This window comes from Crocuta crocuta, unplaced genomic scaffold (assembly GCF_008692635.1).
Source record: "Crocuta crocuta isolate KB4526 unplaced genomic scaffold, BGI_CrCroc_1.0 scaffold154, whole genome shotgun sequence".
Taxonomy (NCBI): domain Eukaryota; kingdom Metazoa; phylum Chordata; class Mammalia; order Carnivora; family Hyaenidae; genus Crocuta; species Crocuta crocuta.
In genome coordinates, this window is record NW_027530545.1 from 4,083,336 (window position 1) to 4,100,007 (window position 16,672).

The window sequence follows — 16,672 nt, forward strand, 5'->3', positions numbered from 1 at the left end:
TCACATTTCTAGAAATGTTTATCTTTCTATTTCACTAGTCCATGAGCTTAAAAATATATTTTCAATTTCCAAAATATGGGAAGTAACCATCATAATTTAAAAATGTTTAATAATCAGAGAAGGGTTAAAAGTATTAACAGATAGCAACATAAGGTAATATCTGCTGCCATTAAAATTCATGTTTGTAGAGAATATTTTATGACACAAGAATGCTTATTCAATAAAAAAAAAAGCAGGTATATACAATAGGACTCCTAATTTTATTCTGTCATACACACACACTCTAAAAATCCGTTTTAAAATGATTGTCACTGAATGGTAGAATAATGTCTTTATTTTCATTTTTGTATCCATTTTCATTTTCTAAAGGGTTTACAAAGTGCATATATATATATATGTTCAGGAGGAAATCATTACTTTTTTAATGAATAGGAAAATTGGGGCCTAGTAACTGCTTTTTGCTAACAGCCAAAATAGTTGACTGAGTTTTTTTTCTTCTAGTTCAAGTACAAAGAAGGCTATCGTCAGCAGCTTGGCCATCACATTGGTGCCCGAGCAATACATGATGATCCTAAAATGATGTGGTCCATGCACGTGGCCAAGATCCAGAGTGACAGGGAGTACAAGAAGGACTTTGAGAAGTGGAAGACCAAGTTCAGCAGCCCAGTGGACATGTTGGGGGTGGTTCTGGCCAAGAAGTGCCAGACCTTAGTCAGTGACATAGACTATAAGAACTACCTGCATGAGTGGATATGCCTGCCTGACCAGAATGACGTCATCCATGCTCGGCAAGCCTATGATCTTCAGAGCGATGTGAGTACCTAAGAATCATAATGATGTGCAAAAATGAATTAACAGTCCTTGGAGAAGGTAGCGATAGGTGGAACCAAGCTTACCAGCTCCTGTAAGGCAGGAATAGCATTTCTTCTTTCCTTGTGTGGACTAATTATTTAAACTTCCAGACCAAAAAAGAGTGTTGTCAGACATGCTGTCTGTCTATTAAGCTGAATTTTCAAGAATGATCTTTATTTCATATCCTTTGATAAAAATATTTTCCCAATGCAAAAATAAACTTTTATTGGCTATTTGTGTCAACAGAATATGTACAAGTCGGATCTCCAATGGTTGAGAGGCATCGGCTGGGTTCCTATTGGCTCTTTGGATGTGGAAAAATGCAAAAGGGCATCTGAAATTTTGAGTGATAAAATCTATCGCCAACCTCCAGACAGATTCAAATTTACCAGTGTGACTGATTCTTTGGAACAAGTGTTAGCCAAGAATAATGCCATTAACATGAACAAGGTAAGGCTTCAAAATTCAGAGAACCAAAGTAAGAGGACCCCTAAAAGCAAAGTCAAAGAAAAAGAAACGTAATCAGGAAAAGAAAGAAAGCATTGAGCAACAAAAGACTATCTAATCTATTTATCCATCCATCCATATCTATTTATCTGATATATGTAGCATTTAAATTTATTTACTTCAGTAATTATGGTTTTGATAAAAAACATTTTTATGGAATATTTTCTTTGCATAAAAGTTATCCTCAATTTCCTTTTGCTAACATACATTTAAGAAGATCATAAGTCACTCAAATATCTGTTTTATGAACTGATTACTTGAAGATGTGTCTACCATACATGCGTATAAAATGCATAACCTCTTGTTATTTTTGTTTATAAAATTCTTGTGCCCCTAAATTCTTATTAACTATACACTGAATTTTTTTCCGATGCCTTAAATATTTTCTTTGATAGCGTTTATACACGGAAGCATGGGACAAAGACAAGACCCAGATCCACATCATGCCAGACACACCAGAAATTATGTTGGCAAGAATGAACAAAATCAACTACAGTGAGGTAGGAGCAGATAGTAATTCTATGGAGTTTGCATGTGGTTTCTTATTTCAGTTACTCTGTCCCAGATGATGTAATACTAAATAACAGTTGTATAAAGAATCTTTTTTCTTGCTCAGTGTGAATAGCAACTCCTGCATTTCTCAGTTCTCATCCTAAACATCAAACTTCAAGAAATATGAGTTATCACTTACAAAGTGACAATAATAAGAACTAATGATTTAAGCAGTAACCATAAGAATTATCAAAGCTTTTTCTTTTATTAATTTTTTTAATTGGGAAATTAGCAATAGATTGTACATTTATCACCTCCTTATGCTGTATCACTGTGCTAAGTCTATTTTCCATATATGATTTATTTTTTCCAAATTGTGGTTTAAAGTCAATTTTTAAGATTTTTAATGTATAAAATTAAGTCAGAGTTAAAATTACAGTATTATCAAATAACACTGAGAGGAGGAGACAGAAACAGAGGATCTGCCAGGGTATATATCAGCAAGCCCATTTCCTTTTCACCCTCTGTGAGCATGGGGCCATGTGCCTTCATGTCAGAACCACAGATGTTTAGCCTGAGAGGTCAGCCTCTCTTCTAGTACAAGAGTCCCCACCTAACAGGTTGTCATCCTGCCTTTGCTTAAGTGTTGTTAGTGACAAGGAATTTATCTCTTAAATCAGCCCATGTGTTGTGGAAAAATTCCATTAAAATATGCTTATGGGGGCACCTGGGTGGCTCAGTCGGTTAAGCCTCCGACTTTGGCTCAGGTGATGAGCCATGGTTCGTGGGCTCCAGCCCTGCGTCGGGCTCTGTGCTGACAGCCAGCTCAGAGCTTGGAGCCTGTTTTGGATTCTGTGTCTCCCTCTTTCTCTGACCCTCCCCTGTTCACACTGTCTCTCTCAGAAATAATTAAAAAATATTAAAAAAAAAAAAAAAAAGAATATGCTTGTGATGTATTGAGTCAAACTTCTCAAACTGCAGACTTCTATAGTCTTCTGAGACTATGCAAAAGCAGTCTCTGCCAACTCCATGGAGATGAGCATGGCTACTGTGGTGCCTCCCCTGCCACCTCACCCCAAGTTCACTTTCTAATCCAACATCCCCAGTTCCTGGGCATTCTTCACATGACACTCCTGCTAGAATGTGACCCTCCAAACCAAACAAAATTCTGCAAGTACAGAATATAGTTGACATCTTATTTCTTCTTATGGACATTTGACCTCCATTTCTGCATTGGCAGCTATACCACGGCTGGGGCACATGGAGCTTGGGATCAGCTGAAACCCTAAGACATTTTGCTTGGGCTTAAGCTAGGTTTCCTCTAGCCTGAATTTACACATTAGGCAACTTAAATTTGGTTTAATATCAGTTTAAAGATTGACATTTATCTCTGTGCAATTTCTTCTTCTTAGATTAAGCCTATTGGTTTAAGCCTGTGGAGATTTTTATGAATCTACATAATCTTTCTGTCAGCTGATGTATGAGTTATTTCTCCCAGCTTTGTGCTACCAGCAAAGAAAATAATGTTTATTTGAAAACATAAGTCAACCATATATTACTCTTCTGCATGATATAACATAAGAGAATTTAGCTAGATGAGCCACCCTCTTAAGTCATTTTATTATGGAAAGTATAAACTAATTTTAGCACTTACATAACTAACTTTCAACTGTCACCAGAAACAAAAAAACATCAAGTCCTACTTGCAAAGCAAAAAAGAGTGAATTTTTTAGCAAAAGCTATGACATAAGTGCTGTATTGTTACAGGAAAGCATGTATTGCATGTGTTGGAATTTAAGGAGACAAAAAGCCTCTGTAAGTAGCCACTCAGCATTTCTGGAATTCTGGACTCTGTCTTTGCTACAGAAGCTCAGAGATGCTGTACCGTTGCTGTTGGTTGGAAGAGACCCAGGGAGAATGCCCTGAACTGAATGCCTAACCTACCCCGGCTGCTTTCTTGGTCTTTTCTCTCTCAGATTAGTTCAATTCTTTTGTAATTTTTTTCCATTTAGGATAGGAAGATAAAATGCAGATTTATTTGACTTGATTTGATTATGTCACTCTTCCTCAAAGATTATTGATGGTTTCCTATTTCCTGTGGAATCAAGCACAAACTTGTTTTAGCACCAAGCCTTCAGTCCAACTCCAGATTCTTTTGTCTTCTCTTGCACTTATCCCTGGCACTGCTCCCCCCTTTCTTTGATACTCCTGCACCATCACTCCCTTGTGCTTTGATTTATGCAACTCCCTCTGCCCTTGACTCCCATCTCAGTCTCCTGAAACCATACTCATTACTCATCACTCAAGGTCTAATGCAAAGATCAATCCCTCTGCAGGAACTTTCCTGATTTTTTTTTTTTGAAGTTTATTTATTATTGAGACAGAAACAGAGCATGAATAGGGGAGGGGCAGAGAGAGAGGGAGACACAGAATCTGAAACAGGCTCCAGGCTCCGAGCTGTCAGCACAGAGCTTGACGCGGTGCTCGAATCCACAAACTCTGAGATCATGGCCTGAGCCGAAGTCGGATGCTTAGCAGACTGAGCCACCCAGGTGCCCCACTTTCCTGATTCTTAATTCAGGATTAATTACTCCTTCCTGGAGCTCTTTCCTAACAGTATGGTTAAATCACCTTTATTGGTAGCCTAGTCTGTAGGTTATCAGTCTTTTCGTCAGTTCTCCCTGAAACCCTGATGATGGGAGAGGCCTCATACTCTTCTTTGAGTCCCACACAGTCACAGCACACAATTGGGGCAGAATAGGTGTAGAGTGAATTAATTTCCATGATCAATAGTTAATCAAGTCTTTCCCTCTATATCCATATTTTGCCACCTTAGACCCATGAGTTTCAGCTTAATTTTTTAGTTCTCTTCAAAACTGATTCATTAGGGGTACCTGGGTGGCTCAGTCAGTTAAGCATCCTACTCTTGGTTTCAGCTTAAGTCATGATCTCATGGTTTTGTGACTTCGAGCCCCACATTGGGCTCCATGCTGACAGTGCAGAGCTTGCTTGGGATTCTTTTCTCCCCCTCTCTCTACCCCTCCCTGACTCATGCTATCTCTGTCTCTCTCAAAATAAATAAATAAACTTAAAAAAAAAAAACTGATTCATGGGTATAACTAAAAATTTTGAAACACCGGGTAATATTTATATTTAGTTAATTCAAAATAAGTCTTAAAGTACAAAACAAAGCTGCAATGTTCTATATATGTATCCTTTTTAAGTCTACAGCAAATAACGCAAAGGCTTAGAAGTCTCAGTATAAGATTAGTATAGGTGCCTACCTAGGAAGAACTTAGTGAATTATTTTAGTCACCTGTCAGTTTTTGGATAAGAATGTCAAAATCTAACTGATGTATAATTATATATTCTTTTGCCCCAATTTAGAGTCTGTATAAACTTGCCCATGAAGAAGCAAAGAAGAAAGGCTATGACCTGCGAAGCGATGCCATCCCAATCGTGGCAGCCAAGGCCTCCAGGGACATTGCCAGTGATGTGAGTTTCAGTATTGCCCCAAGTTTATAATCAGTCTGAACTGACACTTATACTGAACTAAATCTTCAAAAAGAACTTCTTGCCCTTGGAAACATGACCTAATGTATTTATGTGGGATTTTTCAAAAAACCTAGTTTTGAAGGAAGTGAAAAATTCGATGTTCATAAAAGGGGTTATAACTTTTAGGACACAGTATATTCAATGGACACTGACCCACCAAAAGTGGAGAAAGATCCACTCATGGAAATTATTAGAGTACAGCTGCAGGCTTGGAGATCTAAAAATTAACACCATGCTTATGGAAAGTATAACTCATAAACTTAAGTACTCCCAGTGAGAATCAGGTCCTGGCTCTGTATAACATTTTAATATACAATAGTCACAAAATTCATTTGACACTTGATTTTGTAATTCACCCTTTTAAGATTAAAAACGAAGGCAGTTGATTGATACCAGAGGTGGCTACTAACCTAAGGTTGTACCCTTAATAACAGCTCCTGGCTGTCTAACACATACCTCCCAGAATAAAATCATCATCCTTTCGTGGTGCCTCAGAAGATTCTTGTCGAACAGACCACTGCTCTAAATATCAAGGCCCACTATTTTGGAATATGGTAATACGGTGCCCTTAATGTTGTGTTAGTGACTCACTTTAGTTTATGTATGTTGGACCTTCCCCACAAATGGATTTATGTCAATAATAATAGCAGGAATAACTAGGAAGTGTTGAGAACTCTGTGCTAAGAGCTCGACATGCATTATCTTATGTACACTTCATAACTGTCCTAGGGTATAAGTATTGTCATTATCCCTGTTTTGTGGGTTGCTGAAGCAACTTGTCTAAAATCAAACTCCTTGTAGGTGGTGGAGTTGAAACTCCAGACAACCTCGTTACTTCCCATTCTACCATATTGCCTCCTGCTGACCCATCTATACTATCTTTGAGACTAGAGGCATGTGTTTTGAATGGGAACTGGCTTAGATCCCAAGACATCATTGGACATGGAATAGTAAAAATATTCTTGGCCCATCTGGGGCTAGAACCCATGAGTTTTCTAGAGCATGTTCTAACCATTTGGACTGCTACATCAGCTTTGCTAGTATAATAATACTAGTATTATATCAATACACTAATGGTATACTGTTACTTTATTATCTTATAGTAACTAGTATACTAGTACTAAACTTGGTCCTTGACCTAGAGTACTTCATCCTTCTAGTAACCAGATACTCATTTTATGACTTATTACACACACCATGTTATCAGGTGCGACTCGTTCCTGACATGCTTTTAGTGCCTAAAATTCATTTGTCCTAGTTTCCTTATTCAAATGGCCTCTAACCCTGTGAGCACAACCTGCCTCCAAAATTATTCCTTATTACTAGGCCAGAGGTGATTTTGAGGATGCATTACAATTACACAGATTCCATCTACGTTCTTAGCTCTGTAAGATTCAAGGGTAAAGGTCAAGATACCAGCTTGATTAATGTTTATTAGAAAAAGCCAACTTACAGTTTTGATGTAAGCAGGGTGATTTTGTACACACTTTTGACCTTGAAGGACTTATGATAAAAACCTGATTTGTGTGTTTTCATCTCAGTACAAATACAAAGATGGTTACCGCAAGCAACTTGGCCACCACATTGGAGCCCGGGACATCAAGGATGACCCCAAGATGATGTGGTCCATGCATGTGGCCAAGATCCAGAGTGACAGGGAGTACAAGAAGGACTTTGAGAAGTGGAAGACCAAGTTCAGCAGCCCAGTGGACATGTTGGGGGTGGTTCTGGCCAAGAAGTGCCAGACCTTAGTCAGTGACATAGACTATAAGAACTACCTGCATGAGTGGATATGCCTGCCTGACCAGAATGACGTCATCCATGCTCGGCAGGCCTATGACCTCCAGAGCGATGTGAGTAGAACATCTATAAAAGTGCTGTGTTCAGCTATATAAAAGTTATCCTTTATATGCAGCCCATTGGCTTATTTAAGCTAGGATTTATTGATCATTTAATGAGATTTGAATCAGTGTATAGTTTTATTGCTTTATTATAAGTACGTTTAATAGCATTTATAAGGAAGGGAAGTTTAAGAACAGGATTTGGTCTTTTAAAAACACAACCAAAATTAAGCAATATTTCAAAGTCCACCAGATGGAGACATTCTCTTTTATTCTTTTAAGGGGGTAGAAACAACACATTTTTATTAAAAAAAAAATTACTCTGAAATTTGTTTTTCGCATCTTTGCAAACCAGATTAGGTTATAGTTAGTAGAATTCTAATGCCTGTTCCAGTGCTAATTTTATTCTTATGAAACAAAGTTGCTATGTTTGTAAGCTATTGGATCAGTTAACTGGCATTTTCTTCTCTTAGCACGGCTCTCTGTAGATGGGTCACGTGATAATGAGAGACACCCCCCCCACCCCCATTACCTAGGACTGTTGCTTTTAATATCAAATCTGGGTGTGAGAAGCACATTTCCTACAGTACATAGTTTCTAAATGTTTGAAGGGATTGTTTAAGCATTAGAGGATTTTGGAAAATAAAGTTAAGTTTTAATTTATATTTAATTATTTTAGTTATTAATTAATAATTGGCCATTACTAGAAACTGTACAGCCCACCTGTGAAAATGCTCACATTTGTTCTATAGTTTTTGATATACAGAACCCTGGGTTTTGCAATTGTGTCTGAAAAGAAAGGCTTTCCCTGCACATGAAAGAGTTAAAATGGTTAATGCCACCCGAGGAGGTGACAACATTGATAGACTGCTTACATCTGTCTATTTGTTGAGTGCCTTTTCAAGATCAACTTCCCCCACACTGTGATGAGGCCTTAATGGCTATTTGAATGTTAACAGTCATTGGAAAGTTAAAAAGCACTCCAGAGGTATAAAGTGTTACTGTTTTCATTCTTGCTGTTTTTATTTAGGGGGCAATCAGTAATCCACATAGGGCAATTCCAATAGGCTTTTTGTGTCGACTGCAAAATATCAGTCTATGTTTTCTACTTAGTTGCTGTTATGAGTAAAATCCTTCACATGAGCTGGGCAAATGTCCAATTCCTTTGTTGTGAAGTTGTGAAGTAGTTAACACTTAATGGGTTAACAAAACTCCTTAGCCGAAAAATGATTTAAAATAAATTGAGAGGGGTGCCTGGGTGGCTCAAATTGGTTAAGAGACCAGCTCTTGATTAAAGCTCAGGTCATGATCTTATGATTCAGGAGTTTAAGCCTAGGGTCGGCCTCTATGCTGAGAGCCTGCTTGGGATTCTCTGTCTCTCTCTGCCCCTCACCCCCCTACACTCTCTCTCTCTCTCTCTCTCTCTCCCCGAAAAATAAATAAACAAACTTAAAAAGAACACAGATTTTTATTAAAAAAAATAAATCGAGAGAGAAAGGTATGGAAAGACTATTCTGGAAAGAAGTCCATCTTCTTTTAAGAAAAAATTTTAATGTTTATTTTTTAGAGAGAAAGAGAAAAAAAATGAGTAGGGGAGAGGTAGAAAGAGGGGGAGACAGAGGATCCAAAGCTTGCTCCATACTGACAGCACAGAGCCTGATGCAGGACTCAAACCCACAAACCACGATATCATGACCTGGGCCAAAGTTGGATGTTTAACCAACTAAGTCACCCAGGCGCCCCCAAGAAGTCCATCTTCTTGTCCTGAGAACTTGGTGGAAAGAGACTGGGGCCTTAGACCAATGAAATGATCATCAATTGCCCAGAGCCTTGGATAGTGTTAAAGCCATGAAGTTCTGCCTCAATATTTCAGGGGCTCTACATCATTGCTATATATATACATTTTTTGTTTCTTTTTTTTTTTTTTTTTAATTTTTTTTTTATTTCTAGGAGAGAGAGAGAGAGACAGTGTGAGCAGGGGAGGGTCAGAGAGAGAGGGAGTCACAGACTGAAACAGGCTCCAGGCTCTGAGCTGGCAGTCAGCACAGAGCCCGACGCGGGGCTCGAAGCCATGAACCGCGAGATCATGACCTAAGCGAAAGTCGGATGCTTAACCGACTAAGCCACCTAGGCGCCCCGATTTTTTGTTTATTTCTAAAGAGCTCTACAGATATTTTGAAACCAGAAAAAATACATAGAAGGCAATAAAATCCAACATAATCCAACCACTGAAAAAAGTTCACTCCTACTCATATTACTTATCCACATACATTGTTTTATGCTTTTCTTTCTTGTAATGTTATATTAATTACCTATCTGCAAGTAAACAATATTCTTTAAAATAAGGCTGTTAGTAGCTTCAGAGGATTTCATTTGACTAGGCCTAACCTTTATTTACTGTTGTTGGACATACCTGTGGATTCTCCCACTCTGGGCTGGCATTGTTTTCCTGTACACATGGGCATTGTAGTAACATTCACTGAACTGACTGATGGTAATTTGGATCAGTCCTCTCCTTACCACCAGAAATATATGGTCAGTTTTTGTTATGGCTAGGAGATGTTTCTGGGTCATTTTTGAACATAGTTCCTCTTTTGGTCTAACACCATGAGCTTGTTTTCTATGAAAATACAACTTCTAATATCATATGTTATTACTGATTGCACTGGCATTTTTACCATAAATCTTTTAGTCTTGCTGAAGAGTTTCTGCCATTTTCATCTTTACAGAACATCTACAAATCAGATCTCCAGTGGCTGAGAGGTATTGGCTGGGTCCCCATTGGGTCTGTGGATGTGGTCAAGTGCAAGAGAGCTGCGGAGATACTGAGTGACAACATCTACCGCCAGCCTCCAGACAAGCTGAAATTCACCAGTGTGCCTGATTCCCTGGAGCAGGTGCTGGCCAAGAACAATGCCATCAATATGAACAAGGTGAGCCCCAGCTACCTCACGCTTCTCCAAGATTCCAAAAGATGCTATAATCCTCGAACAATTAGTGCAGTTAAAATTATCCAGTGAAGTGTGTGTAGGGTCATATTTACCTCCTAAATCATATACTTGAAATCCTCTAAATAATTTCTACTCTTCCCAATTATAGCTTTGATCAGTAGTGTTAAGACTCAAACCTCCAATTTGAATACCTTATATCCAAGTTTGGTTTGCTTTTCCTAATTACATTAATAATAATCATGCTTAACTTTTTGTAATTCCCATTTCAAATAGTATTCTACCAACATCTTCTTTGACAGCGTTTATACACAGAGGCCTGGGACAAAGACAAGACTCAAGTTCATATCATGCCTGATACCCCAGAGATCATGTTGGCAAGGCAGAACAAACTCAACTACAGCGAGGTAAGGGCCACATCCTGTGGTGCAGCACCGCGTGTGTGTCGTTGTTACTCTTTGCTTTCCCCATACATACTTCCGTGGAGATTCTCAGGCCTCAGCGATCATGGTGCCTGTGGCTCTGTGACATGAACACTCAGCCCATCTAGGCTTTTATTTCTGGGTTGAATATTATATGCTATAGGATTCTGTGGGCAAACTGAAGTTGCATTACCTGTTCGGATGATGGCCACTGCTGGTGTGGGTCAATGGGACTGAGTAGCATTTTTGGCATTTCCGAGGCGGTAGGATAGCCTGATAAAATAGTGACCTAATATTTCTACTGAAATACTATTTGTCATTTACCTAAAATACAAGTCCAGCTGGCATGCTAGCTTTGTAGTTGCTAAATCTGGCAATCTTGCCAACGGGACTTCTAATGATATGTAACTTTTCCATACCTGGATCCTCAATACAATTGAGAGGTAAAACAAAGGAATATGAATAGAAGTTGAAATCTCAGATTTTTTTACAACTAAAATTAAGTTCAAGGATATATTTGAATGAGAACAGAATGAGCTTAACTGAACCTCAGAATGAGGTTCCCATTCAGGCAGAGGCCACACTAGAACAGGGCAATTAGCTAAACTCCCCTCAAGGGTAAGATCTTGCTTAGAGCCCAGAAAAACAGAGGCACTGGGCTTAGTCCCAGAGGGGGCAGATCAGAGCTGAGTGGGAAGTACCTAGTCATTCCATTCCTACTATTTAAATAAATCAGTAAGTCAGTGATTCACAGTAGTGAGTAAAAGGGCAGAAAAAGGAGAAAGGTCAGAGAAGAAAATTGAGCTCATTCTATAGAAAGAAAGCTTCAGGTGTGGGAAAAAAAAGTATTCTCTATTAACAGCACTGGGCTTTTTAAAGGTAAAATGCAGTTTATTTTAGGCACATGGTTTACTAATATGATATAGCCAAAATTTAGAATCTTAAAGTTGTGATTATAGTCCAGTTAGCTGTTTTAAATGGTACATCAGTCTTTTCCTCCTTTGTTTTTTAAACATAAAGTATTACATGATTGTGGAAAATGTTTTCAGCAATAAAGGAATGAATGAAAGTATGTGAGTTTATATATTTTATATATAAATTAACAATATTAAACATTGTTTTGCAATTTTTTCAGTTAAAAATAGGTATAGATTGATACTCTGTAAATTGATCTATACTACTAGATTATATTAATCTATGTTGATATGCATAATATAACAAACTACATGATATATATTAACCTACAAAGTATATAATGGATTAAAATATTAATCTATGTTAATACCCATAGATTAATGTTGATCTCATTGATTCCTAAAGCTAAGTATTTGGGGGGGTTATAAGATATAATTTATTTACTTCCAACATTGCTGGAAATTTAGTTGTTTCCAGACCCTGTCCTTTTAAAAATTACTTGGTATGTCACTTAATAATCTCCAAATTGTTACTGTCAAATCTTTTACTTTAACTCTTTCTTTCTATAGACTCTGTATAAACTCGCCAATGAAGAAGCAAAGAAGAAAGGCTATGACCTGCGAAGCGATGCCATCCCAATCGTGGCAGCCAAGGCATCCAGGGACATTGCCAGTGATGTGAGTAGCCACACTCCATGCATGTACACTGCTGCATAGGGTTGGGAGCAAATGATCATCAGTACAGCAGGGAGATGCACCTATGCACCAGTTAAAGCACACATATTGTGCTTTAAATGAAAAAAAAATGTTCTTCACTGAAAAAAACTCTTTTATGTTTTTAATTCCAAAAAGTTTAAAATCAGGCCCCATAGGTGGATGGGGTATCCTAAACTTTAGTATAAAATTGAATTTGAATCTATGGTTATTCATACTATAATTATAGATATTTCTTATAGAAATAAGAAAATGTCAGAAGAGTTAAAAAAAAAATAATTTGGTTACATATGTTGGCTCAATATCAGAAAAAGACCTGGTTCAGCCAGGTCTAGGAATGTACCTTTCCTTAATCTTGCTCTGGATTTTTGTCAACTCATTCTTTGGAAAATTACCTTAAGTGCTTCCTTTTGAGCTCTTTTTAAATGAAAACAGAAAAACAAAGACAACCAAAGACAGTAAAATGGTAATTCTGATTTCTTGCTGTCTCTGAAAGAAGTGAGTCCTTCAGTGACGAATTCAGATTTCCGTACATATACGTTAGGATTTGTGGGGTGTTATTTCCTAAAGCGAAAATATCCATTCAGCCCTTACCACCATCACCACCACTAAAATGTGTTCTTGTAGTTATATAATGTTTTCTCACTCTAAGAATCCCAAGAAACCCCAGCCAAATTTGATCTCCAACGGAGCAGGGTATGCAGAATAGAAAATGCAAGCCAGTCCATTTTAAGGAGTCAGGTGATGCAGTGAGAGTCAACAGAGCTAGATTTGGGAGGTGTGACAGGTGGGCAAGGGAGGTAACAAGATACCTGTGGCCTAGAAAATAACCTTCTCAAATGAAATGTAAATTTTCTGGGTTAGTGATTTCAGTGGCCCAAGATAAAGAAAAGGTAGTTTATGGTTCCAGTTTATTTTCAGGAAGTGTTGCTGCCTTTTTTTTTCCCGGGACTTAATGTCTGCAAACCTTAGAACTATGTAGTTGGCCTGTCTTCCCATTAGAGTATTGCTGTGAAGTCAAATCAGAGTTTAGGATAAGAAGATAAGTGGATATTCAGATGGTTCCAAATTTAAAATAATGATGTTTTAAATCACTAAGATTTTAGCCCTTTCTAACATGTTTATCTTTTAAATGACTACTTTTATCTCAGTACATATACAAAGATGGTTACCGCAAGCAACTTGGCCACCACATTGGAGCCCGGGACATCAAGGATGACCCCAAGATGATGTGGTCCATGCATGTGGCCAAGATCCAGAGTGACAGGGAGTACAAGAAGGACTTTGAGAAGTGGAAGACCAAGTTCAGCAGCCCAGTGGACATGTTGGGGGTGGTTCTGGCCAAGAAGTGCCAGACCTTAGTCAGTGACATAGACTATAAGAACTACCTGCATGAGTGGATATGCCTGCCTGACCAGAACGATGTCATCCATGCTCGGCAGGCCTATGACCTCCAGAGTGACGTGAGTACTAAGGCCCGTTTTATACCACCAGTGACCATGTTTATGATGGTAATATACAGTGATACATAGATAATGGTCTGGGATTAGGTAGACCCCTCAGAAGTAATGTTTTTTCTCTCTACCTCTCATTCACTGTGCCTTACTTTTCTTTTGGAGAGAACATGATCCCATGAAAATGTATTTAATTTGGCTTCATATTTTATTTTTTAAAGTTTGTTTATTTTGAGAGAGAGCGAGAGTATGTGTGAGCAGGAGAGGGACAGAGAGAGGGAGGGAGAGAGAGCGAGAGAGCGCAAGAGCGAATCCCAAGCAGGTTCTGTGTTGTTGGTGCAGAGCCCCATGCTGGGCTCAAACTCACAAACTGTGAGATCATGACCTGAGCCGAAATCAAGAGTTGGTTGCTTAACTGACTGAGCCATCCAGGTATCCCTGGGCTTCATGTTTTAAGAAGAAATGGACATGTTTGGCTCTTAAAGTTTTTTCGGTCTTTATTTTCTTTTTAAGATTTTTTTTTTTTTTTTAGTAATCTTTATACCCAACATGGGGCTCAAACTCATGACCCCAAAATCAAGAGTCATGTGCTCCTCTGACTGATCCAGGCAGACACCTCGAAGTTTTCACTCTTTTTCTTTTATTTTTTAAATCAAGTGTCATAACAGCTTAAGTAAGACTTGCTTTTGTGTTTGATTTCACCAGAACATTTACAAATCAGATCTCCAGTGGCTGAAAGGCATTGGCTGGGTCCCCATTGGGTCTGTGGATGTGGTCAGGTGCAAGAGAGCTGCGGAGATCCTGAGTGACAACATCTACCGCCAGCCTCCTGACAAGCTGAAATTCACCAGTGTGCCTGATTCCCTGGAGCAGGTGCTGGCCAAGAACAATGCCATCAATATGAACAAGGTGAGTCACCAGTTTGGGAGAAACCAAAATAGAGCCATATGCCCTTGAGAATATCTATGGTTAATTTAGTCTTTTGTTTTCCAGTTGCCATACTGTCTTTAGTGNTCTGTGTGTGTGTGCGTGTGTGTGTGTTTCAGACTGCTGAGAGGAAATTGGGCTTTTATTTCTACAATTTTCATCTGGATTCATTTTCTTTAGAATTGAATGATCATGTTAATTGCCTAAGGACTGTCTTCTGAAGATTAGATTTCATAATGACTCCCTTGTATTTCTCCTCAACCCAATTGGTACCTTCATTCCATACTTAACTCAATGAATATAAACAAAACAAAGCAACCACATCTTACTTCTTTTCTCTCAAATTCTCATTTACCTCTTCTAGTTCTCTTAGGTAAATTACTTACCCAACAAGCTTTAAAACATAGTCTTGATGGTAACCAAAAGTGTTCTCCTCTTTGAAGCCCTGCATCTTTTTCAAATGTTGAAAGAATAAGATAAATCAATTTGTTTGGCTAAACAGATGAAACTATTTAAACACATTTTTTCCCACTTATACATAAGGACAGAGTCCTCAAAGGAAAAATATAATAAACTATTTGACTCTCCAGTTACAAAATAAACATTTCTAGAATTTTTTTTAATGTTTTATTTATTTCTAAGAGAGGGAGAGAGACCGCATGAGCAGGGGAGGGTCAAAGAGAAGGGAAATACAGAATCTGAAACAGGCTCCAGGCTCTGAGCCTGACACGCGGCTCAAACCCATGAACCGTGAGATCAGGACCTGAGCCGAAGTCGGATGCTTAACTGACTGAGCCACCCAGGTGCTTCCATTTCTAGAAATTTTTAAGAAGACCAAATGCTCTTGGAATTTTATCTTAAATGTATCAAATTTATTCTTATTTTTGTTTCAGCTTTTCCTTGTAAAATCTTGGAAAGAATGGAATTTGTCACGTATTCATAATCTACATTAAAAACATGTAATAACTTCCTTCTAGGACTCAAGTCATTTAAAAATTAAGCATCTCTGCATCATATTTAAAATTCAAACATTGGAACACCTGGGTGCCTCAGTCACCTAAGCGTTCGACTTCATCTTGGGTCATGATCTTAAGGTTTGTGGCTTCAAGCCCCGTGTCAGGCTCTGTGCTGACAGCTAGCTCAGAGCCTGGAGCCTGTTTCAGATTCTCCGTCTCTCTCTGACCCTCCCCTGCTCATGCTGTCCCTCTCTCTTTCTCTCAGAAGTAAATAAAACATTAAAAAATTTAATAAAAAAATAAAATTCAGACATTATTCCAATATTTTTATTTTTATTTTAAAAGAAATTTTTTTTAAATGTTTTATTTATTTCTAGGAGAGAGAGAGACAGCGTGAGCAGGGGAGGGTCAGAGAGAGAGGGAGTCACAGACTGAAACAGGCTCCAGGCTCTGAGCTGGCAGTCAGCACAGAGCCCGACGCGGGGCTCGAACCCACGAACCGCGAGATCATGACCTAAGCGAAAGTCAGACGCTTAACCGAGTAAGCCACGCAGGCGCCCTTCCAATATTTTTAATTCAATCTAACATGAGAACGGGGGTTAATAATGCAGCAATTAGTTTCCATTATTTCTGACACACTATTTAAAGATTTTCCTTACATTTAAAATTTTGTCTTCATGCAGCCTCAACAGTGACAAAATACTGAACATTATATAGTAGGAAGAAAGATAAAGCCCTGAAGAATTCTAGGTCGTTGTTTTGCCCTTAAAACCATCAGTAATTTCTAAATCCTTTTCCAGAACTAACTACAGGTTCTGCATCACCTTGTTCTGAAACAGTAACTCTCTTAAGAGAGGAAAGGGAGGGGGCGGGGGGGGGGAGGGCAGAAATTAAAGATTAAATGATTCCGTCATAGACCAGTTTAAGAACAACGTCTCTGTTTTGGGGTTATATACATGAGCTACCTTCCAACTTCAGAGGTCCTGGAGGTAATACAAAGTCCTTCCAGTGGGTATGCTGGCGTGCAGTGTTTTAAGCAAATCACCTAACAGGACTTGAACTTCCCTCTCCTACTCTTCCAAATACCTGC

General features: G+C 38.5%; 1 protein-coding gene across 1 annotated transcript in view; it reads left to right on the forward strand.

Moving 5' to 3' along the window:
* NEB (nebulin) overlaps nt 1-16,672 on the forward strand; it is a 208,494-nt gene that overhangs the window by 83,923 nt on the left and 107,899 nt on the right. The window contains exons 59-65 of the mRNA XM_077767832.1: nt 502-813; nt 1,099-1,302; nt 1,755-1,859; nt 5,239-5,346; nt 6,948-7,259; nt 9,977-10,180; nt 10,498-10,602. Of these exons, the coding sequence (XP_077623958.1) occupies nt 502-813; nt 1,099-1,302; nt 1,755-1,859; nt 5,239-5,346; nt 6,948-7,259; nt 9,977-10,180; nt 10,498-10,602 (1,350 nt within the window). The remainder of the gene's footprint in view (nt 1-501; nt 814-1,098; nt 1,303-1,754; nt 1,860-5,238; nt 5,347-6,947; nt 7,260-9,976; nt 10,181-10,497; nt 10,603-16,672) is intronic.